The sequence below is a fragment of the Erpetoichthys calabaricus genome, chromosome 10, assembly GCF_900747795.2.
Source record: "Erpetoichthys calabaricus chromosome 10, fErpCal1.3, whole genome shotgun sequence".
NCBI classification, from domain to species: domain Eukaryota; kingdom Metazoa; phylum Chordata; class Cladistia; order Polypteriformes; family Polypteridae; genus Erpetoichthys; species Erpetoichthys calabaricus.
This window is the reverse complement of record NC_041403.2, coordinates 157941899-157968178: the sequence shown is the minus strand read 5'-3', so window position 1 is coordinate 157968178 and position 26280 is coordinate 157941899. Positions and strand designations below refer to the sequence as shown.

Sequence of the window (26280 nt, the reverse complement as noted above, 5' to 3'; positions counted from 1 at the left end):
CTCCATCTCTCTCTCCTCCTCTCTCCCCTCCATATCTCTCTATCCCTCTCCCCCTTTCCCAGTCTATCTCTCCCCCATCTCTCTCCCTCTCTCTCCCCCCCCTCTCTCCCTCTCCCTCTCTCTCTCTCCCTCTCTCTCTCACTTCCTCTCTCCCCCCTCTCTCTCTCCCTCTATCTCTCCCTCTCTCTCTCCATCTCTCTCTCTCTCTCTCTCCCCCTAACCCATGCTGTCTGTGACAAGACATTTTGTTAAAGTTGACATAATGAAGAGTATAAAGGGTCACCCAGAACTCCATACAACAAAACACTGATCTTCAGTAATATGAAGAAACCAAAAGTCACAGGTATGACTAAGGTTATAGTGCCGGTTATCCATTTTAACTTCCCATGAAGAAATATGTTTAATAAAACTTACACTTTTTAGATGAATGCTAAACTATGCTTATCTCCCATATAACAAATCGTTGCTTTTACAAACATTTAATTGTTGTTTTTTTTATCTCATATACTGAATATCTGCTGCTTTAGGTAAAGAGGAATTGTATATAAGGCATTACATTTCAAAATATTTAAATATGTAATACAATAACTGAATATTATCTGAACTTAGGTGCTTAGTAACTAAAAACAATGAATCTATCCACTTCACTATAGATCTGTTAGTGCAATTTCTGTTAAAAATCAATTCGCATTTATATATTCATTCATTCTTTAATTATATTCATTCATTCATTTTATGGAATCACTTCAATAAGGCTTTCCTGTCCCATATATTTCAATTTATTGTTATACAGCAGCTTTCCATTTACAAGCCCAGAGCTCTGTACACCTGTACATACTGTATACAGCAGTATTAAAATTCCAACAAGCAGTGGACACAATGCACTCCTCACAGATCCCCCCTCAGCATGTCCGTATTTAACAGGCTCTGCTTTTCAAAGCATCGGAGAGTCGTCCTTGAGTTCTTTCTGCTGCCTCTTGGCCTCACTTTCCTGCTTAATGCCAACAGTTTGTGCTGAACAGGCAGGGCTGACAGCTTTAAAGAGGTCAAAGGGCAGTGGAAGAATGACCGAAGCCTTTTCATTGGACAGATTATGCAGGGTGTGCAGGTACCTCAGCTGCACCGCAGTTGGGGAGCCTGAAAGGATGTCCGCCGCCACTCGTAACGCCTCTGAGGCAGCTTTTTCCCCCTCTGCGGCGATGACCTGTGAAGAGTAAATGGAAAAATTTAAGTTTAATTAAAATAAGGTGGAATAAATAAATCCTGATGTGTGACCAACCTGGTGAAGGGCAAATCGGGAACCAAACAAGTGTTAGGAAGGCTAATGAGTTATCTGTGTTGAAAGAGAACATTAGAACAGCTGTGATGAGAATAGGAGGTTTAGTCAAAAAAGCTGACCAGTCATTTCACCTCCATTGTCCAAAAAGACATCAAGTTGAGATCTGAAGGTCCCTAAAGCAATAGACTCCAGCTGCAGACCTCCAGAACTCCACTCCACTGAGGAGGCTGTTGCTTTTTTTTCGATATTATATATATCTATTGGCTGCGGTGGGTTGGCACCCTGCCCGGGATTGGTTCCTGCCTTGTGCCCTGAGTTGGCTGGGATTGGCTCCAGCAGACCCCCGTGACCCTGTGTTCGGATTCAGCAGGTTGGAAGATGGATGGATTGATGGATATCTATTGGGTTTAAGTCTTTTTGTTTGATGCCACAGAATTTAATGTTGGTTAATTGTCAAGTGTTAGCCTTTGTGATTGATGTTCTTAGTTTTTATTAACTCTTTGAGGGCTAAATATTCTTTCCAAAAAACATCATTTTCTGAAACACAATGGCTTCAGACAGAAATCAATATAAAACGTCTGTTGCTGCATGCTGTGGCTGCCAGTTTGCCAAGAATGTGCGGCAGGCAGGCTGCCAGGCTGTGTTCACATGGCTGCACAGGGCAGCAGCAGCAGTCACGGTCACAGTGGATTGCAATCTGGTTTCTACCTTTTTTCATTCTTAAGTGGCTATCCTCCCAGGTTAACATTGCCATAGGCTGTGTCAGCCACATGAACCTGTTCAGCACCACGTTTAGCTGCAAAACCACATATTCGTTTTCGATCGCTTGTATCAAAATCAGAGTCCGACAAATCTTAGTCCAATTCAGAGAGAACGGGCAAAACTTCGTCCACGGAGTATTTTGCTTTATGCATTTGCTTTGATCTCTCGCCAGATGTCAGTGCCATTTTTGCCATTGTCTGCGCCTTGCTGCCCACGGGAGCGCAGGAAATCTCGGTCAAAACCAATGAAGCTAACTTTCCTTCTACCAACGAGAGTCTAACTAAAACGTAGCGATTGGTTTTGTCACAGTTTACAGTTGATTACTGATTATCGTCAGCTCCTCCTTTTGACAAAAGTCGACATCAGCCCTGAAAGAGTTAATCCGGGTTGTGTTTTGTGGTGTTTAGTTTGAGTGGAGTCGCTCCAATGGTCCTGGCATGGGATAGATGGTAGATCCCTAGGCGAGGGTCGCTTGGTGTGAGAACTGGGAATTGAACCTTCTTAAAATGGCCTGCGAGGGGCTGTAGAAGGGTTTTGGCCAGACAATCGAAATGAGACAAAAGGGGTGAGAGTGAGAGCGAGGGGCTACTGGTGAAGGAGGGCTTGTTGGTTGAGGGTTTGGCCGCCCAACAGAAGCAGACTGAAGCTCCAGAATATTTGGGACATTATCTTCGTGGGTTGATTCAGAGCCCAGCGTTTGTTGGACCGACTTAGTATTCGGGTAAGAGCATTGTTTTTTTTTTTTTGTTTGTTTAAATGAAATCATATTTTTGCTTTGTGTGTATTTTTTTCTTTTGAATATTTTTCACTATATTTGTTGCATCATGCACTGTAAGTTCAGTTTTTAAAATCTACCTGCCATCTTCATTGCCTCTCGTTGCTCTTTGGGCAAAACTCCAAGCGCTATGTCAGGTGTAGACCATATACTGCTCATCTAATGCCATCCCTACAGTAAAGCACAATGGTGGCTATTCAAGGTGCTTCTCAGCAGCAAGAACAAGGAGACAATTCAGAATTGCAGGAAGGATTCATTCAACCAGAAACAGACAGCTCTCTAAAACCATGTCTGATCTGATATCTCACCCTTGTCTTGGCCAGCCTTTGGGCCTCAGCCTCCATGGCCAGAGTGTGTCTGAGTTCATCTGGCAGCTGCAGATCCTTTCTGTGAAAAAAAAAAAAAAAGAATTGTCCGTGTTAAAACCCCTTCATGAAACCAGACAATCTGCTAAGGCAGGGTAATACGCTGATTTTCAAACATCTTCTCTCAACACTGACAAGCTCCTTGCTTTACCACTTTGGCATTTCCCATCTCTGGTTATGCTTTGGCATCTCATATTTGTATATGGTTCCAACAATACCACTTCAGCATCACTCCATAAAGGGGAACACTTACCGTATATATTCGCGTATAAGTCGGGTCTTGAACCCTGAAAAATCGATCATAAAATCAGACCCCGACTTATACGCCCATTCAAAAATGCGACACTTACATTTTTTTTTTACATCTTCTTGCTTCCTCCAATCTCACATCAGTTTCTCAGACACATCAAATTTTGTTGCAGCAGCGCAGTTACCAATTTCTTTCGCTACTTCAACGATGTTTAATTTAAAACCAGCTTCATATTTTCTTCTGATCGAACGTTCCATCCATTGTAGATAAAGGGATGCTCTTACGATTAAGGTGTATGAGAGTGTGAGATACAAAAAACACAAAAGAGTGCAAACGTCACTTCGGAATAGTTCGGGTTTTACCGTGTGGTCACGTATGCACGATAGAGAGAGTGAGAGAGGTTAGGAGCACACACTGAGAAGACATTGCCGCACCGACATAGAAACTAAAGGCCATGTGCTCCGTGGTTACTCTCTCAGGTGGGTGTTAGCATATCATAATCTCTTGGACCAATAGTGTGAGTTTTCTGCATTCGACTTATATGACCGACATTATAAAATACCAGAAATTATCCAATAAAATCAAGTCGCAACTTATCCGTGAAAGAACTTAAACGTGAGTATATATGGTACATTTCTCTGTCTTTAAGTTCCCTTTCATGTGGGAGCTTTCAAAAAATTGCGGAATGAAGTAATGCAGCCGTTTTCTTAAAAATTGCCAGAAAAGTGCAGACGTCACTGGTCTAGTACTGAGCTTGTGGGAGAGCTCAAAAACCCATATACTTCAGAGAGGGTTCAAACCCAAAATCCCCCTTGTCTACCTGGCTAAACCCATGGGGGCATCACACTGGTAGCAGTACTTGTGCACACCACAAGGGGGAGCACACGCACATACATTAGGTTGTGCTAAATGTCATGGACCAATGAAAGCATCTTTAGCAGGCAGAGGTGCAACACACTGTTTTGAAGTGGATATGCCAGATTTTTTGTTTTGGCCCCCGTAGAGATGCACCTCATTTAGTGGGGTACTTAGAGCCATCCACGTTTGAAAAAAGAGCAATGTACTTTAGTCCACTGCAATCATCCCCCTTGATGACAAAACACTGTATTCTACTATGCAGCAATCTGGAGGTCATCCTCCCTAAAGACAGAGCACTATACTTTTGTCCACCATGACCAAAAAACAGCTGTGGTCACTAAATAAATGAGCAAGACTCTTTACAGGCCCCCACCACTATGGACCCCTATGTAATGCACCCTCGGCACAAGATTATTGCAGGTCTCTCTACTACAGGAGACATCGCCGGAAGTGATAATCTGTAATGTTATAAAGATAATTAAAAACAATTCAAAGTTACCTTAAAGTTGCTACAAATCACAACTCTGTATGGGCGTTAAAGTTTAAAGGTAGAATTGCCTCATCATATTGTCTTCTTCTCCTTCTTTGTTTTCCTGCTCATCTTTCCCTATGTCTATGGGGAGTCAATGTGCTTGATCAACCTTCTCCAAACAGCTCAGTTCTCAGACCTCCTCCCCAGTCAGGCCCCTTTTCCTTCAGACCCTCTTTTATTTTACCCATCCACCTCCACTTTGACCTCTGTCACTTTCTCTTCCCCTGGACTTCCATTCCCATCACTCTTTTGCCCTCGTATTCATGGTCTCTCCTCATCACATGTCCGTACTATTTCAACATCCTTTCCTGTACTTCCTTAGGTATCTGTCCCACTTTTGTGTCTCATTTCTTATTCTTATTCACATATCCATCTCAACATTCTCATTTCTGCCACATCCATCTTCTCCTGCACTCCCTTTACTGGCCATGTCTCAGCTCCACACATCATTGCTGGCCTTACTACTGTCTTCAAAACCTTACTTTTGACCTTCACCTTAATTCTTCTATCACACAATACTCCTGATATCTTCTTCCAATTGTTCCATCCACACTGCACTCTATCCCTGACTCTAATTTTCTATCTTGGCCTACCACAGATCCCAGATATTTAAATATTCCCACTATTTTCAGTAGCTTTCCCTGCACGCTAACTTCTGAATCCTGATCATCATTGAACCTTATACATTTAATATTTTTTCCAATATCTTCAGTTCCCTGTCTTTTTATGTTAAATAGCCATTGTCCATGTTATTTGATGTCATGGTTTATCCAGGGCTTTAATGTGGTTTCATTTATTTTGTTCTTTTTCCCAATATTTAAATGTATTATTGTATCTATACATACGAAAGGCAAAGTCCTCACTAACTCATCACAAATTCTCCCACTTTCCATATAGGTGGGAAGCTGAAATTTCACTTGCTCATTCCTTGCAGTGTACTTACAAAAGGTAGGTATGTTTCATGTCCTATTGCAACACCCAAGGAGGGGGGATAGGTGTACCCCCTAAACTGTTTATATAGATAGGGGAAATCCCTCCTCACTATTTCTGCAACTTCCAATATACGTACAAAGCCCAAATTTCCCATGCTCATCCTTTACACTGTACTTACAAACGTTAAGTATGTTTTATTTCGCGCCATGCCCTGCAAGAAACTTTCAAACATACCTTCTTCTTTTTGGCAGTTCTCACCATTATGCCGTAAGGAACTTTCAGAACTGACCTCTCCTTTTGGTGGTTTCATTCCTTATTTCTGTTAACAGATGATTTATTTCACAACAGAGACGCACAAGGGCCACCCCCGGCCCCCTTTCTGTTTTCCCAGGCCGCTGTCCGCGCATCTACCACGTGATTGGCTCCCTACCTAAAAATGTGCATTTCTCATACATGACATTTACAAATCAGAAATTGAACTCTTTACAATCATCAGATTCACTCTCAATACTAGAATAAGCCTACGACAATTACATTGACAATCATGTTACGTTATTTTTAAAATGTTTCCTTTTCTTTTTCATAACTTCTTTAACACACTACTTGTTAAGGTAGTTTGCTAGTTTACTATATTTTTTGTCCAATACTGGGTATTGTTTAAATTATTATTTATTGATTGTTTATGCCATTTAAGTTCTATATGAGTGTGTTTAGTCATGTGCCCTGTCCCCTTAAGACAGAGTTTCAGGTAGCAAGTCCACCATGACATACAGCTGGAGGACGGCCATCTCCCTATATTTTTCAGGCATAGTGTTAGGTCCACCTGATAGGCATTAGGAATTATTATTGTTCCACCAAAGCAGAATGATTTTTTATTTCTGAATGAGAATATGAAGTGAGAACAAAATGGAGTGCATGCTGGAGTGAAGTCCAAAGAATGAAACCGCTCTTTCACCAAGTCAGGAATGTAAGACAAGAATCAGAATTGATAACGGGAAAGTAAGTCAGAAAACCGAGAACGAAAATACTGAGAAGCACATGTTATTCTTTTAGCTTTATCCAAATCACGGATACCTGAATGGCATATAAATTACCGTTTTAAAGGGTTGCATCGATGACATCATAAGACCACACTCCTGGGGACTTTTAGGAAGTTGTCTCCACAACAGCCGACATGAAAGTCACAAAACAGCACTGCTCATCGATATTCAAAATGGTATTCTGATAAGAAGCTTAAAAATTACGACTTAGGAACCGAAATAGGATGAAATAAATGTCTTAATCAAATTCCTCAACCTCAGAAACGCTAGAATAGCCACCAAGAAGTCCTCAAAATGCCTTAGGAAAGTGTTAAAAAATTAATAAAGAATACCAATAATATGTGGCACCTCTATTTGTAAGTAATGTTACACATGTGTGTTAAGGAAGGTTGTTGAGCAAAACTACGCAATGAGGACGGATTATGTGAACGCACACGTGCTAAACTTTCTTGCTCTTCCTGTTCAAGAGTGAAGGAGGAGCCTTAGAAAGAACACCAATGTCACCTCTGGAAGTCTCACCTATTCCAGTTCCGGGCCTATATAAGCAATGCGATTGAAGTTCATTTTCGGATTTGCAACTGCTGGAGCCGCACTGCCTCACAGAAGCAAGAATTATCAGCCCGGAATGCCACCAACGTTCTGTTCATCTTTTGTGTATTCTTCATTAGTAACCTTGCCACTAATAAATGGGCATCTCTGGCAGATGCTTCATTGTGTCTTGTCCCATTTCACCCCATAGTACTTTTTTGAATCTTCTGCTTTTTTGTTTGTTTATTTTCTGATATTTCTTGATCCAGTTTTGTGGATTCGGATTATTGGACTGACTTTGTTTGTTCTGGTTTACCTTTTGCTCTTTTCCTTTATAAATACTAGGGGGCTTTGCCCCCTGCTCGCTTTGCTCATCCTTTTGTCTCACTGCCTTGTCTCGCTGGACGTTAAAGTGTCTCTTGCAGAATTTTAAAGTGTTTCCGAGAAAATCACGTATCATCTCTTTCCAAGCCTTCCAAGATTTGTTTTTATAATAGAGAGATAATTTCCTGGCAAATAAAAGTAGGCAGACGTCTTATGTATTGCCATGCACACCAATGCCAGATGGAAGCTCATTTCTAATGTCTTCTTTGAGTTGTACTTACACATCAGCCCTCTCCACCTTGATTCCCCATTGACAAGTGATGGCATCCAGGGCAATCTAGAAAACACACAGAGAGATGACATCCAAAGCAGCATTCAGAATAATTTCAGGACAAGAACAATTGTACCTTTATACCTTGATGTATATAACACAGACTTGCCCCAGCAGAAACTGACAGTGAGACCCTCATGCATTTAAAAATAGGAAATGTTTACTCAGGAATCTGATATATCAGAATATCCTAATCCACTTTAGTGCCACTGGGGCCAATCCTGGTGTCAGCGTGCACAAGGCAGGAGCCAACTTCTGTCCATCACTGGGACAGGGATAGGCTCCAGACCCCCACAGATCATGAAGTGTTTTCAATAATGCATGAATTAATATATATATGGGGGCAGCACGGTGGCGCAGTGGTAGCGCTGCTGCTTCGCAGTTAGAAGACCCGGGTTCGCTTCCCGGGTCCTCCCTGCGTGAAGTTTGCATGTTCTCCCCGTGTCTGTGTGGGTTTCCTCCCACAGTCCAAAGACATGCAGGTTAGGTGGATTGGCGATTCTAAATTGGCCCTAGTGTGTGCTTGGTGTGTGTGTGTGTTTGTGTGTGTCCTGCGGTGGGTTGGCACCCTGCCCGGGATTGGTTCCTGCCTTGAGCCCTGTGTTGGCTGGGATTGGCTCCAGCGGACCCCCGTGACCCTGTGTTCGGATTCAGCGGGTTGGAAAATGGATGGATGGATAATATATATATATGTAGTATTTAGAGACATTGCAATTCAGAGCATTTCAAGTTTGGTACATGCCATATGTGTCACTACCTCCAGGAATTGAATGCCAAAGTGAAAACAGGATTTTAGGCTATTTTGCAAATAAAAAATTAAAATGTTAGAGTGACCTAAGTATTTGGACCCTTTGCTCTGATAGATGAAATCTGGCAGAGGTGCATCACATTCTATTGATCATCATTGAAATGTCTCATCACCTTGTTTGGAGACCACCTGTGGTCATTTTGCTTGATTGGACAGGATTAGGAAAGGCATAACTCTGTCTACAGAAGATTCCACAGCTGAGCAAAAACCAAAGCCATGAGGTCAAAGGAATTGCCCGCTGAGTTAGGAGACAGAATTGTGTCGAGGCTCAGATCTGGAGAAGACTACGAAAAAATTCCTGCAGCATTGAAGGTTCCCAAGAGCACGGCGACTTCCAGGACCTTCCTACACTCCATTAAAGACAAAGCTATTAAGCATTGCATCTACCAGGCCAACAGCATTATGGAAGACCACTTCCACCCTCCCACTTCCTACTTTAATCTGGCAAAAGGTACCGTAGAATTTAAATCACTTCTGCCAGGTTCTTCAACAGCTTTAAGCCCTTGGCTGTCCACAATGCTTGATTAAGACCCCCCCAGAGGCCCCAGGGTGTCAAAACTTAAAAGCTCTACAACTCACTACACCCAACAGGCACACACGTATCCACAACTTTATATCAGGCTCCACAAACACTAATGATCAGATCTTTGTAATACTCTGTGCATGTATTTTTACTGGGTTTGTTCAGCAGACATGTCCAACATAATCGGACCCTGTCTTGTCTTTTCCTTTTCATGGTAGGCCCAATGTGTGGCCCTGTAGTGGTAGTTGTGACAACTACGTAAACCTAATCTTCCACATTCCTGTCCACTCCGACCACCAACAAATACGGCAGCATTTCTCAACCTTTAAGTATTTGCGACCCGAGTTTTCATAACAGTTTTAATCGCGCCCACTTAACGTTTTTTTGAAAGGATCCCACTAATACCAATTTTTTCTTTTTTAATTAATGATATATCATAGATGCATATTTTATTATACCTACTTAACTTTTATCAACATTTAGCTAACTCTATATTTATTTTTCTAGTATCAGAATGTAGTTTAAGTTAATTTGTTTTGGTTTCAATAGATGTATTTTTTATATTTTTGATTCGTGTTTTCTTTTTTTCACATCTTCACACCCCCCTTTTTGTTACTTCACACCCCCCTAGGGGGGCCCGCCCCACAGATTGAGAACCACTGAAATAGTGAGTAGAATTATTTTTTTTTGTCAAAAATTGTATTTTATTAATTACTTGCATACTTGCATAAATTAGCTCTGGGCAACCCATAAAGAAACAGAAGAAGGAGAGGGTGTGGCACAATATAGGCTTCATACCTTCATTTCATCCGCGATACTCTTCCTGTTCTGAAGAACATCTGCAAAGCAGTGATGAGCCAAAATAGACTTCATGGTTGTCTGGACGAGCGTCTGTAGTGCAATTGGTGCATCTGATACGGCGGTAAAGGAAAGCGATGCATTCTCCAGTCGGTAATAACAGACAGCATTCAACTGCATGGTGACCATGTCCTTCGTCACAACCTAAGGATAGGAACAACATTACATGGGGTAAACAATTATGACTTTACATGACTTTACATGGGGGAAAGGATTTAGAGTTATACACTTTGCCAAGAGCTATCAGATCTAGTTAAGTCCAGGTAGAGCAGCAATTCTCCATTCACTAAGTAGGACACACGTTAACACACTCTGTAGTCAATACGAGAGGAAAGTCTGGACTTTTGACTAAATCACAGAGGTTTCAGAGATGTCAAGCTCTCTCAGTCATCCCATGTATGGACTGGCTGTCAATTAGTAACACAGATTGAGGCCCAAAGTCGTATGTCCAGTGCACTTGGGGACTAGCAATTATCTAAGGGGAGGTCTCAATCCAAGGTTGTCTTCTCTTATAAGCTTTGCATAGTGGCCCTCCATATGGACAATGGTAAAGAGCTCATTCAGTATATGCTCCAGTGGAGGACTTGTTACCTTTACAACTTGTGCAGGAAGTGAAATCTTTCAAATTGATTTCTTATTGTAATGTCATTGCTGATTTAAATAGTGGATAATCCATACTTTTAAAATTTGATTTTAATGAGTCAGGGTAAGTTCTTCAGAAAACAGGGCTCCAGGTTCATCTGTACTTAGTCCTTATTTAGACTTCATATGTTCTTCCTATGTCCTTATGAGTTAACCCACATTCATATATTTAAATAAATAAATAATAGTTGATTTTCATGCTGAGCAAAATGCAATGAAGCTTTGGGGCACACTCATAATTCAGGTAGGACATACTGTACAGTGGATTTAGAAAGTGTTGGACCCCTTGCACTTTTTTCCCATTTTGCTATGTTGTAGCCTTGTGCTAAAATCATTTAGATTCATTTGTCCCCACATCAAGGAACATTATGTACCTCAAAATGACAAAATAAAAGCAGGATTATAGAATTTTTTTTGCAGATACATTAAAAATATCACATTGACACAAGTATTAGTGTCATGCCTGGAGGAAACCCGGGACCGTTCATCACTTGTGGGCCATTTTTCCCCCACATCAAGGAACATTATGTACCCCCAATGTGAGAAAATAAAAGCAGGATTATAGAATTTTTTTGCAGATTTATTAAAAATACCATATTGACCCAAGTATTCACACCCTTTGCTATGGGACTTAACATCTGGCTCAGGTGCATCTCACTTTAGCGATCATCATTGAGATGTTTCTACATCTTGTTTGGAGTCCACCTGTAGTCAATTTAATTGATGGGACATGGTTGGGAATGACACACACCTGTCAATAGAAGGTCCCACAACTGAGGAAAAACCAAGCCATGAAATCAAAGGAATTGCCTGCAGAGCTTAGAGACAGGATTATGTTAAACTACAGATGTGTGGAAGACTACCAAAAAATTCCTGCAGCATTGAAGGTTCCAAAGAGTACAGTGGCCTTAATCGTTCTTAAACGGAAGAAGTTTAGAACAATTAAAACTCTTCCTAGAGTCAGCCACCCAGCCAAACCAAGCAAATTGGTGAAAAGGGCCATGGTGATAGAGGTGACCAAGAACCCAATGATCACTCCGGAGAACCTGTACAGAGATGGGAGAAAAACCACTGCAACACTCCACTGATCTGAACTTTGTGGAAAAGTGGCCAGGCAGGAGCCTCTCCTCAGTAAAAGACACATGAAAGCCCGTTTGCAATTTGCAAAAAGGCACCTAAAGAACTCTCAAACTGTGAGAAACACGATTCTTTGGTCTGATGAAACTACAATTGTTATCATTTCTGGAGGAAACCAGGCACCACTCATCACTTGTGCAACGGTGAAGCATGGTGGTGGCAGCATCATGTTGCGCGGTTGGGGACTGGGAGATTAGACGAGGTTGAGGAAAAGCAGAATGGAGCAGAACACAGAGATGTCCTTAATAAAAACCTACTCCATGGTGTTCAAAACCTCAAACTGGGCCGAAGGTTCACCCTCCAACAGGGCAATGACAGTAAGCACAAAGAAAAGACAACACAGGAGTGGGTTAGGGACAACTCTGGAAATGTCCATGAATGGTTCACATAGAGCATGGACTTGTAGCCACTTGAACATCTCTCAAGAGACCAGAAATTAGCTGACCACTGACTTTGTCCATCCATACTGACAGAACTTGAGAGAATCTGCAGAGAAGAATGGCAGAAGATCACCAGATCCAGGTGTGCCAAGCTTGTTGTATCAAACCCCAGAAGACTCCAGGCTAGAATCACTGTCAAAGGAGCTTCAACAAAGTACTGAGTAAAGGATCTAAATACTTGTGTCAGTGGGATATTTCAGTTTCATATTTTTAATAAATTTGCAAAAATGTCTGAAGAGATATGTTGAAATCGATACAGTATTTACACGATAAGGAAGAAACAAATACCTCATGGAATGGGATTTGAAAGGTTTTAATCCGAAGGTCAACTTTGTGACAAACATCCAAGCAAGGCAAGTAGAAGCAGAGCCCTAAATTCAGAGAAGAAATACAAGGAAGTGTAGTAAATATTAATTAGTCATCTTATTGACTAAAGAAAATAGTTCAGAAATCGTCATACAGCACTTCAGCGTGTGGTGATACCTGGTCCTCTTGCCTTCCCTGGCCTTAAATGGCCCAGTCTGAAGATTACAGCTCTCTCATACTCACGAACAATCTGAAAAACCAGGAAAATTAAAAAGAGAGAGTCACTTTGCCACCTGCTAGAGTAGAAGCCCATTTGCTCTGCTGAAATGCTTCAGATATTCATCCCAGGATGCATTAGGGACTCCATTGAGTCTCCGGCTTCTAAATTTTTTGAGTTGTAATAACTAGGTCCTTGGTTTTATTTGGAAATGACTTAAATTCAGTTCATAGTTTTTAGGTGAGCACTCTCCTGACATGTTCACAAAAATCGCTGTCCCTGTAGCACAGGTTCCTAGCAATGGGCTTTCTGGAGGAACCCTTGAGCTCTCTGGTCATACCATGTTGTGTTACCCTGTGCAGCACAACCGACACTTGAACAACAATTAAAAGCAATTTTGGGCCTGTAAAGGATTTAGAAACTATTGGATGAGTTTAGTCTGCCTGGAGTGAGGCCTGTTTCTGAGGCTGACCTGTAAGGTCCTAGTTAGGTTTTGGGTCATTCTGAGGCCCATCATCCATTTTTGACCATTGTGTGCTGGCAGCTTTACAACAAAGGCACAAGCAAAAGGAAAAATAACTTCAGAAACACTCAGTAAAGGGCATTGTGAAGATGTCATCAAGCAGTTCCAGAATAAAGTCAAGGAAACAAAGGAAACAATTAAACAAAGGTGGTTCCCCAGGCTCATAATCCCAAACCTAATCTAAATATGGCTTTCTGTTGGTGGGTACTAGTCAATATGAATTTCCATGATATGAAATAGAATAAATCCTAGTCTTGGTTCTGTAAGCTGTGTTAATAAAGCACTGATGTCAAAAGAATTTGAATGAATTGAAGCAACGCTGACACACTAATCAGTCAAGTACTTGATTGACAAGAAGATTTGTAACAAGAGGGCAGCACCATTATGAGCAGACATCTTACACTTTAATGGGCAAACTCATACCCACAGAATGGACCTCTTTCTTAGATAACAAACTACAGTTAACCAAAGAACAGCATTGAGTAGGGGCCACCAAAACTGTGGATAAATGTGTTAAAGGTTGTAAACAACACAGTGGATGTCTATAAATCCAATGCTACAGACCACATTTATTATGTCACAGCCAGGATTCCCACCCACTGGCATCATTGTGTCATCTGTGTTCATTATTGATTCTTTTGTTTGTGTTAATATTTCTATTTATTTCATGCATTATTCATTGTTTTTAATTTTGCCAATGCATGTATGCCTGTGTTATATTCCATATGTTTTGTGAGTGGTTCCCCAAGAGGCGGGGCCCTTGAGTCCAATAACAGTGGAGGGTATCCCAACCCTACCATGCGGTTCATTGTGAATGCGGTCTGGGGTTGGTGGGTTCTTGGATCTTTTCCTGTGCTTTGTGCTTTCTGTGATGTTCTGGATTTTTTACTTCACCATTGGATCACTTTATTGGAACTTTGTTTACTAAAAGTGTCAGTCATTAAACCATTACTTAAAAAGTCAGACCTTGACCCACATATACTAAATAATTATAGGCCTATTTCAAATTTACAGTTTCTCTCTAAAATACTAGAAAAAGTAGTCACCAGTCAGCTTCAGACACACCTTACGCATTACAATTTATTTGAGAAATTCCAGTCTGGTTTTCGCACTGGTCATAGTACAGAAACGGCACTAACACGGGTTGTAAATGACATTCTCATATCCTCTGATGAAGGAAACTCCACTGTAATTATGTTGTTGGACTTAAGTGCAGCATTTGACACCATCAACCATTCTATTTTACTGCACAGGCTAGAAAATCATGTTGGGCTCGCTTGGTTTAGTTCTTACTTATCAAATCGATTCCAATATGTACAGAAATGTGCTGACAGTACTCCATCATTATACACAGAAGTTCAATATGGTGTCCCGCAGGGCTCAGTACTGGGACCTTTACTGTTTTCACTGTACATGCTTCCACTGGGATCTCTCATTAGGAAACATAATGTTAATTTTCACTCGTATGCAGATGACACCCAGTTATACCTTTCATTTAAATCAAATGAAGTTTCTCCAATGTTGTCTTTAATTAGTTGTGTTAGTGAATTAAAGGAGTGGATGAATAAGAACTACTTGTCTTTAAATACAGATAAAACAGAGATGTTAATTGTTGGAGGGAATGATGCTGATCACAACAATATTTTGTCATCATTTAACTCAGTGGGAATCCCAGTCAATTTTACTGAATCAGCCCGCAATCTAGGAGTTATCTTTGACTCTAGCATGTCATTTAAAGCGCATATTACAAAGTTGTCCAAGACATGTTTCTTCCATCTTAAAAATGTTAGGAAATTAAGGCGCTTTTTAAATAAACAGGATTCTGAGAAACTAATTCATGCATTTATCTCTAGTAGGATTGACTACTGCAATGCGGTGTTCACTGGATGTTCAAACTGTTCTTTATACAGCTTCCAGTTAATCCAAAATGCGGCTGCGAGAATTATTACAAGAACAAGAAAATATGAACACATAACTCCAGTTCTTAAATCCTTACACTGGCTCCCGGTTAAGTTTAGGGCAGATTTCAAAATCCTTCTTTTAACATATAAAGCATTAAATGGTCGAGGTCCGGCTTACTTGTCTGAACTTATCATGACTTACAAACCAGAGCGCACATTAAGATCTCAAGATGCCGGTCTGCTTATGATTCCAAGGATTAATAAAATAACAGTGGGAGGTCGAGCTTTTAGTTACAGGGCCCCTAAACTGTGGAATGGTCTGCCTGCTACTATAAGAGATGCCCCTTCGGTCTCAGCTTTTAAATCCCGGCTGAAGACTCACTACTTCAGTTTAGCACACCCTGCCTAGAGCTGCTGATTAACTGTACAGACTGCATCTCTGTTGTTAGTCATTAGCACTTAAACATAAGTAACATGACAGTTATAATTGTATACTAACCCTCACTTATTCTGTTTTTCTTCTCGGTACTCAAATGTGGCACTTGGTGCCACGGATCACCTGTCAAGTTGTTTTGCCTGCCTAAGGAAAAGTCATCTCTGATGGAGGATCGCAGGAATCGTGGGAAAGAGGGGTCCTTTCATCGGATTGGCTGGCCCAGCACTGTTTCAGCCGTGGAATGGCCAAATGGGGGAGGCAGCTTGAAGGATGAGGTCTCCAGGACTCTACACAAATCCAAATCTTATTATGGGATATATCATCTACTGTTAAATTCTGCTCTGTACTTCTAAAATTTATATTTTTTATTTCTTACTATATTGAGAAATTGTTCTGTTCTGTGTACTGCATTGTATTGTATTGACCCCCTTCTTTTGACACCCACTGCACGCCCAGCCTACCTGGAAAGGGGTCTCTCTTTGAACTGCCTTTCCCAAGGTTTCTTCCATTTTTTTCCCTACAAGGATTTTTTTGGGAGTTTTTCGTTGTCTTCTAAGAGAGTCAAGGCTGGGGGGCTGTCAAGAGGCAGCGCCTGTTAAAGCCCATTGCGGCACTTCCTGTGTGATTTTGGGCTATACAAAAATAAACTGTATTGTATTAGATTGTCTTTGTTACAGGCAACTCCTTTTCCCTTTTGTGCTCTATGTACCTTTATTCAATGAACTAACAAAAGAAGGCTTATAGTCTATCTATCTATCTATCTATCTATCTATCTATCTATCTATCTATATCTATCTATCTATCTATCTATCTATCTATCTATCTATTTTATAGTGCCCTTCACATCTATCAGTCTGTCTATTGCAATAAAAGGCAGGACTGGACTGACTTCCCAAATGAGATGGATGGACCCTTACCTGTCTGAAAGGCCTATATCAGGGGTGCCCAACTCCAGTCCTCGAGGGCCGCAGTGGTTGCAGGTTTTCATTCTAACCCTTTCCTTAATTAGTGATCTGTTTTTGCTGCTAATTAACTTCTTTTGAATTAATTTTAATTGACTTGGTTTTTAAGAAATGTTCCCTGAATTTCTTCATCATTCCTCTGAATTGTTTCATTTCTTTCCTTAAATGGCACCCAAACAGAAGTGAAATGTGAAGTGAGTGAGCCAACAGGAGACCAACTAAGTCAGGGCCTCAAACTCCAACCAATTTAACTCCAACCAGTTGCTTAATGAGGCTCTGATTTTTGTCATTAATTAAACCCATTCTTTAATTCCATGGCTGGTTGCTCCTTTTATTGTGCAATAGCAGACATTTCCGAAATTGTGGATTTTCTCTTTTCTAAGAGCAGATCAGCATTCCTGAGACCTTCATCTTTCTATATTTTCAGATATTGTATGATGGTCACAGTTTGCTGGTCCTGTTTTGGCTCATTGTGTATCTCATTATTGTTTGGCTGCTAATTAAGGAAAAAGAAACAATTGAGGGGTCTAAGTCTTCTAAAGCAAGTCAAATAAAACGAATTCAAAAGAAGTTAATGAGCAGCAAAAACAGGTCACTAATTAAGAAAAGGGTTAGAATGAAAACCTGCAGCCACTGTGGCCCTCCAGGACTGGAGTTGGGCACCCCTGGCCTATATAATGCAAGGGCAAGGGACTCTATACTCTCTTAGGGTTCAAGGTAGCAGTCTCTCTTTGTGGAAGCACCCGTGTTCATACCTGTGGGAACTGTAGGCCCATTGGGCCCTCAAGCAGGATGTAATGGGTGCCACCAGAAGGAGCTGTCAAGAGTAGTTATTCTTTTTTCTGGGGGGCTTCAACCTGACCCAGAATTGCTTCCTCCATGCATTGTTTTGTTATCAGAACAACTTCTGGGTCCAGGATAAAGGGATTTTATTGTACATGGGGAGTCATAGTTGGACAATGCTTGCTTGGGAGGAGTGGATGAGTGAAAACAGAATAAGAAAAAGAATTGTGTGTTGAATTGTGATGATTGGGAAGAAGAGACCTATTGGAAATTACTGTCTCTCTATTATAAAAGGAAATCCTGGAAAGCAAAGCAAAAGCAAGACTACAGTATGTGATCCTCTCGAAAGACAATTTTAAAGACCCGCGAGACCAGACACTTGCCACGGTACAAGACACACCTTACTTACTTACAAGATAAGACCACGGGCAGAAAAAAAAATCAGTAGTGTAAAGGCAGTCACGCAGCACACACAGCTCCATGGCTCTCAGTGCATATAAAGTGTATAAGGTCAATACGGTAGAAATGAAATGAATAGGGTAGAAATGAAACGTCGACGATTAAACGAAGACAAAAGAAAAGCGCGGAGAAAAGAGACCCAAATGCGGTGGAGAGAAAAAAATGGTAAAAAGAAAAACAATAATCTAGGTGCAAATTTAGAAAATAAGGAAAGAGAAAATCAGTCCAGAACAAGTGGAATTGAAAACAAAGCACGTCCAATAGGGCTCAGAATTAAAAGATTAGAACTTCATAAACGGGAGCAGCGTTATACGTTCTGCAAGAAAGAGAAAATAAAGGAAATAAAGGACAATTATTGCTTTTTACAACGTCGCGCGAGATAAGTCAGTGAGCCATCATTTAAAAGAAGTCCACAGACCTCTAACTAAGCAGTTGTTGGATTGCTGTTGGCAGACATGCATCATGTGCTCCCAGCTCTTAAAACAACGACATGCGACAAGCGACAAGCAGAACAGGCAGCTCGCCAGCAGGTTGAAGCCTTTTTTGTTTTAAGTGACTGATAGGTCCGATTGAGGGGGGCGGAGTACAGCACGGAAGACTGATAGCGGGGTACTGATTGATGCGGTAAGGGGGAGGCGAGACCCGGGGGAGGAGGGGTCAGAGAGGGTGCTAGACAGTTGTGTTTGGGGTTACGAAGTAAAACGTTTGTGACACTTTATTACGTCAGTCGCTACAGTATCAAAAAAAATAAAGATAGTAAAGATCTTATTAGCACAAACAAAAGGTGATTAATCATCAGAGCCAGGTGTAATTGAAAAAATAGCAGGACAAAGCAAGGTCGTCCCACAACAGTTAAAGCAACGACAAGTTTAATTTCAAAGAATACACAATTCGGTCAGGTGTATATTTATGATGATGGAGAAGTGATGCAAATTTTAACAGGCGACAAGTAAGGTGATGTATATATTCCACGAATAACATTAGACACCAAAGGAGATCGTGATATGCCATTCGTATTAAAATGTTTACAGTTTACCGTGAGAATAGCTTTTGCTATGACAATTAACGAAATCAAAGGGACAACATTAGAAAACGTCGGATTATTTATTAGAGAAACAGAAACAATATTCACTCACAGGCGATTATACGTTGTGTTGTCACAATGTATCTCCAAAAACAGATTCAAAATTCAATGCGATCTTGAAGAAAAGGTAATTCCATATATTGTTTTTAATAAACCTAAAGTAAAAAGTGCAACTAATGAAACTGAAGCAATTCCAAAGAAAAAAAAAGCTTTTAAAATTGTATATCCGATTAACCAAACAGCGGCACGGTGGTGCAGTGGGTAGCGCTGCTGCCTCGCAGTTGGGAGATCTGGGGACCTGGGTTCACTTCCCGGGTCCTCCCTGCGTGGAGTTTGCATGTTCTCCCCGTGTCTGCGTGGGTTTCCTCCGGGCGCTCCGGTTTCCTCCCACAGTCCAAAGACATGCAGGTTAGGTGGATTGGCAATTCTAAATTGGCCCTAGTGTGTGCTTGGTGTGTGGGTGTGTTTGTGTGTGTCCTGCGGTGGGTTGGCACCCTGCCCGGGATTGGTTCCTGCCTTGTGCCCTGTGTTGGCTGGGATTGGCTCCAGCAGACCCCCGTGACCCTGTGTTTGGATTCAGCGGGTTGGAAAATGGATGGATGGATGGATATCCGATTAACCAAACAGCGGTACGGTGGTGCAGTGGGTAGCGTTGCTGCCTCACAGTTAGGAGATCTGGGGACCTGGGTTCGCTTCCCTGGTCCTCCCTGCGTGGAGTGTGCATGTTCTCCCCGTGTCTGCATGGCTTTCCTCCGGGTGCTTCTTTCCACAGTCCAAAAACATGCAGGTTGGGTGGACTGATGATTCTAAATTGTCCCTAGTGTGTGCTTGGTGTGTGTGTGCAAGCCCTGCGATTGGCTAGCGCCCTGCCCGGGGTTTGTTTCCTGCCTTGCGCGCTGTGATTGGCTCCAGTAGACCCCAGTGACTCTGTAGTTAGGATATAGCAGGTTGGATGATGGATGGATTAACCAAACACAGGGGTTGGCGAGCGAAGCGAGCAGGAGGCGCAGCCCCCTAGTGTTAAATAAAACATAAGTTTATTTGAACCCAGCACTGTTGTGGTATAATTGTGTCCGGGGTTTAGAGCTCTGGCTCACCCCTTATACAATTTATACCTAACTATCATTAAAGTTATTATTTAGGAGAGAAATCAAAGTTTGGAAATAAAGCAATGGGCAGCACCATATTTTATAGGCAAAGAGAAATGAAGTTATAAATCATAAACCACAGAACTAATAATGGAGGTCACTGTCACAAACAGTATGGCATCACCCATAAAACCAACTCACAAAATGGCAGCAACTGCAAAGGAAATGATCAAAATGGTAACAGCAGTTAAAAACATGAATGAAAAAATAGAAACCAAATAACATCATTGTCATAATACAAAAAAGAAAAAGAAAAAGAAGTAACATTAAGTGCCAAAAACAGGATGTGAAACCTTAAATGTCAACCACAGACTCCCAATAATGTATTGTACCAGACTGAGTCTGTAAGGAGTGCTACATTTATTAATCATGACAAAAGAGGCCTGTAAAGACTTGTTTTATCATCAAAAACACAAAATGGCTTCCAACTGTTTGGCTTCCAACTGTTTGATAGTCAGAAATGTACTGGTTACTTAGCTCAACTTGAGTCCAAATAAAGCAACAGAAAAAGTTTTCTTACCTTTAAGCAGAACCAGATGGAAATGGGAAAGGATAACAAAATAACCAACATCATGGCAAGTGTGAGGATCCACTCACACAAGTTCAGCTTCCGATGTTTAATGCCTGGTAGGACGAGATGAGGTGAGTCTGTTAAAGGACTTCGTCATTATTCTAACCAGCCTGTAATGGATTCATAATCAAAATCATTTTTAATATTCGAAGAGCGCAGGTAAAATTCTTGACTGATATGGCCGGAAGTGGTGGAGCAATTTCAGTCTTTCTTGTGCAGATCCAAGATCCAAGGATCTTTTCAGGGCTCACTGATATTTTCAGACTACATGCTCCCGTAAGGTGAGATTATTTAAAAACACAAGGTGAACAACCACAGTTATGCAGATGACATACAGCTTTACATATCTACAGCATCTAATGACCCTGAAAAGCTGGGCCTTGTTGTCCAATGTCTTACTTGCATTTCCAAATTAATGAGTAGTAAATTCCTCAAGTAAAACAACCAACAAAAACAGAAATCAGTTGTTGGCAAAAATAGAAACAGTGAGTATCTTAGAAATAAACTTGAACCCTTAACATTAAAAATCAGACAAAAGTAAAGAATTTAGGTCTCATAATGTACTCCGGCCTAAACTTTAAATTGTATATTAACCATATAACTACAATTACTTTTTTTCATTTAAGGACTGTACAAAAGTTAGACCTCTTATTTCTGAGAAATTAATTCACACTCTTGCTCTTAGCCGACTAAATTACTATAATGGTCCCCTAACTGGACTTCCTAAGAAGTCATTCATTGTGCTGTAATTAGTTCAGAATGCAGCAGCAGGAATCTTAACCAGCAAAAGGAAATCTGTGCACATCTCGCCACTCTTAGCATTGTTACATTAGTTACCTATGTCCTTTAGAATTGATTTTCAGATACTATAAACTGAATATAAAGCTTTAATAATCTTGCTCCTTCTTATATTTTGAAATGCCTGCCTCCTTATATTCCCAGTCATAATCTTAGATCATCAAATACTGGTTTGCTTATTATTCTAAGAGCAAAGTATAAAAGAAATGAAGCATCCTATTGCTGTTATGCTCAGAAAATCTGGAGCACTTTACTGATAAAGATATGCCAGGCTAGCACCATGAGACATTTTTAAAAATTCCAAAAACCTGCATTATAGTTCTAGTTCTCATAGATTATATATATATAATAGAAGGTTCCCCCCTGCTTGCTTCGCTCGCCAGCCAGTTTGCGTCTCTGCCACTCACATTGTGAAGAGGGGAGCTGAACGCACCCCAAGGAGACACAGTTGCTCCTATGAAACCCCCTCTTAAACAGTGATACAATGGGAAACAAATACAGTTTGTTTTTTTTTACCTCCTCTTTGCTCGATCAGCTGCTGGATTGCTGCTGCTGTTCCACGTGATCTGCATCTCGCACAGCGCTTTGAACATTTAAGAGCTTGTACAGCAGCTGTCCTACTCTTTGTGTTTTATTTCTGGCCCCGAGCATGGTTAAATCTTTTGGCACAAAGACCCATCTCGTGGGATGTGAGTTCCTGATATTTTTTAGTTTATAATTTAAAAATGGAATAAGAGTCTGAAAATCAAACAACATCACATTAAAGTTGGATAAATTCTGAAAAGAATGATAACAAACATATATATGTAGGTTTTAAAATAAACCCGATTGAAAGCGTGTCAAGAAACGTGACATAAAAACGTCACCGTTGCACTTTTAGGATTAGGATTTTATATATATAGAGTAGACATAATATAATATAATATAATATAATATAATATAATATAATATAATATAATATAATATAATATAATATAATATCCATCCATTATCCAACCCGCTATATCCTAACTACAGGGTCACAGGGGTCTGCTGGAGCCAATCCCAGCCAACACAGGGCACAAGGCAGGAAACAAACCCTGGGCAGGGCACATACGCACACCAAGCACACACTAGGGACAATTTAGGATCACCAATGCACCTAACCTGCATGTCTTTGGACTGTGGGAGGAAACCAGAGCACCCGGAGGAAACCCACGCAGACACGGGGAGAACATGCAAACTCCACGCAGGGAGGACCTGGGAAGCGAACCCGGGTCACCTAACTGCGAGGCAGCAGAACTATCCACTGCGCCACCGTGCCGCCCATAATATTCATCCATCCATCCATTTTCCAACCCGCTGAATCCGAACAAAGGGTCACGGGGTCTGCTGGAGCCAATCCCAGCCAACACAGTGCACAAGGCAGGAACCAATCCTGGGCAGGGTGCCAACCCACTGTAGGACACACACAAACACACCCACACACCAAGCACACACTAGGGCCAATTTAGAATCGCCAATCCACCTAACCTGCACGTCTTTGGACTGTGGGAGGAGGAAACCCACGCAGACACGGGGAGAACATGCAAACTCCACACAAGGAGGACCTGGGAAGCTAAACCAGGTCCCAAGATCACCCAACTGCGAGGCAGCAGCGCTACCCACTGCGCCACCGTGCCGCCATATTATATTATATTATATTATATTATATTATATTATATTATATTATATTATATTATATTATCCATCCATCCATCCATTTTCCAACCCGCTGAATCCGAACACAGGATCACGGGGGTCTGCTGGAGCCAATCCCAGCCAACACAGGGCACAAGGCAGGGAACCAATCCCGGGCAGGGTGCCAACTATCTATCTATCTATCTATCTATCTAACCCACCGCAGGACACACACAAACACACCCACACACCAAGTACACACTAGGGCCAATTTAGAATCGCCAATCCACCTAACCTGCATGTTTTTGGACTGTGGGAGGAAACCGGAGCGCCCGGAGGAAACCCACGCAGACACAGGGAGAACATGCAAACTCCACACAGGGAGGACCTGGGAAGCGAACCCGGGTCCCCAGGTCTCCCAACTGCGAGGCAGCAGCGCTACCCACTGCGCCACCGTGCCGCCATATTATATTATATTATATTATATTATATTATATTATATTATATTATATTATATTATATTATATACTATTTTAAGATGTGTGACTCATCTTCTCCCTTTGTGGATATCTAGCTACAAATATTCAAACTATATCACAGACCTTTGGCTCTCTATATACTTTATATACTTCATAAATGTTCAACCATTACCAATCTCTACTTTTCTCTGCTTTCATTTCTGTTTTTTCTGAGGTAGCTTTTACTGTCACCACCACCTGATCCTGTGGAGCCTCCTGTAATGCTGGAATGACAGTGGAAACTCCAGCTGTCGACGAGGTCCATTGCATCAAATCTTCTAGGACTAAGCTCAAAAATAACTGAAACCACTTGAGCACATTTATGTTTAGTAGAATTACGTGTGTATTGATTTATTCCTAGTTACTATTTTTGGTGTTTTAATTATTCATTTTTATTTTTTTCTGTTTCTAATTTATGTTTCTTTTTTGCAACTTTGTCTTTTAACAGCTTGTAAACACTTTGATCTGCACTCTTTGTATGACAATTTCCTGTTGAAGTAAATGTTGTTTTTATCTCATCATGGACCACAATTTCCCCCTTTCCTCAGCAGTCCCTTACCTTCTTCATGGGCTTCACTCTCTAGCAGTGCACCAGTCTCCTCTTGTTCTTCTATGTCCGAGTCCACTACATTATCCACATCCACCACGGTGGAAGTTACCACATTGCTGTCAGCACTCAGAGGGCCCTTGACCTCTGCTGCCAGTTTCTCTTCCATCCTTCTTCTTTTCGAAGATGACCTTCCTCTGGCCTCACTGGTTTGCCTCTGCCTATTCTTCTGCGGCAGATGTATACTTGGTGCAGCCGGGAGATCTTTTGCTTTTCTCCCTGAGCTTCTGGAAGACCGAGATGTGCTTCTGGAGCGCCTCTCCATCCTGTCCTGGGGTTGTGTGGTCAAAAGCATGTGCAATATGAAGACAGTCCAGGCAAAAAGGGAGGAGCAGGCTGAGCAGTTCCCATTTCTAAGGAGTTTATATACGGTTGTAGGAGGTATGGAGACGTGCTGCTGAAGCAGAATACGGCTTGGTCAGCCTTCTCAGCTTTTCTGGAAGCAGAATGGGGGTGGAAAACTAATTAGTGAGAAGGTAAAGGTCACCAAGGGAGGCACCCATCAACACACATGGATTTACTTGTGTTTTCTGGAGACCTACTCAAACGTACTAATTTGTGGAAGTTTAGCTCCTGAACAACCCTACATTGGAAAAAGTGTGCTTGGAAAATTAATTAATAAATTAAAAGTAACTACTGGCTGGGACAATTGTTAATTTTGCTGTGTCATGTATCTAGTGTTCTGAGTTTGAATACCACCCCGGGACGTTGTCCATGTAGAGTCTAAATGATTTCCCCAGGCCCATGTGAGGCTTATGTTTGTTGCTCCTCTTTTCCTCTCATGTCCTGAAACACATGCAGGTTGAGTACTTATTGCAGCAACACTGGGCAAAGGCAGAGACTGCCCTTGAATCAGTCCACTACGTAAGCTGCTCCCATACAAATCCACAGGGCCAGTTAGGAATCACTAGCTCACCTAACAGATTCATTATTGGAGTATGCCCACAGCCAGATTGTAGAAAAGGAGTCAGACATTCAGAGTCCTGGAGACCTCGGCCAACAAGCTGCCTCTACCCCTACTGACCATTCTACAACTGAGTCAGTGCTGGGCCAGTCAATCAGATGAAAGGACCCTTCTACTTGATAATTCCAGTGCTCCTTAATCCGAGATGACTTTTCCATAGGCAGGTACATGGTTTGGCAGTAGAGCAGTTGCGCCAAGTGCCACATGAGGATACAGAGAAGAGAAACAAAATAGAAGAGGGTTAGTAACAGTTTAAAAATATCATATTACTTACATTTTAGTACTAATGACTAACGACAGAGATGCAATATGCACAGCTAATCGGCAGCTCTAGTCAGGGTATGCTAAACTGAAGTTGTGAGTCTTCAGCTGGGATTTAAAATGTGAGACTGATGGAGCACCTCTTTTAGTAGCAGGCAGACCATTCCATAGTATTGGGACCCTGTAACTAAAAGCTCATCCTCTCACCATTATGGGAAGACTGTAGACTACATTATATTACCTAAAGTATTGGGACACCTGCCTTTACACACACATAAACTTTAATGATATCCCATTCTTAGTACATAGGCTTTAATATGGAGTTGGACCACCCTTTGCAGCTATAACAGCTTCGACTCTTCTGGGAAGGCTTTCCACAAGATTTAGGAGTATGCTTATGGGAATTTTAGATCAGGAGTGCATTTGTGAGGTCAGGCACTGATGTTGGATGAGAAGGCCTGGCTCGCTCGCAGTCTCCACTCTATTTAATCCCAAAGGTGTTCTATTGGGTTGAGGGCAGGGCTCTGCACAGGCCAGTCAGGTTTCTCCACATCAAACTCACTCATCCATTTCTTTATAGACCTTGTTTGTGCACTGGTGTGTGCGCAGTCATGTTGGAACAGGAAGGGGGCATCCCCAAACTGTTCCCACAAAGTTGGGAGCATGAAATTATCCAAAATGGCTTTGTATGCTGAAGC

The 26280-nt window shown here is 41.5% G+C and overlaps 1 protein-coding gene across 1 annotated transcript; it reads right to left on the bottom strand.

The window, feature by feature from the left end:
- Positions 1-771: 771 nt before the first annotated feature.
- nphs2 (NPHS2 stomatin family member, podocin) lies at positions 772-25265 on the bottom strand. Its single transcript, XM_028810639.2, has 8 exons — positions 24310-25265; positions 20725-20828; positions 12869-12941; positions 12674-12756; positions 10107-10310; positions 7928-7983; positions 3125-3203; positions 772-1204 (listed from the first exon to the last, which is right to left on the bottom strand). Exons 1-8 carry the CDS (start codon positions 24650-24652, stop codon positions 935-937), a joined length of 1212 nt encoding a protein of 403 aa, XP_028666472.1. The 5' UTR covers positions 24653-25265; the 3' UTR covers positions 772-934.
- Positions 25266-26280: the final 1015 nt, after the last annotated feature.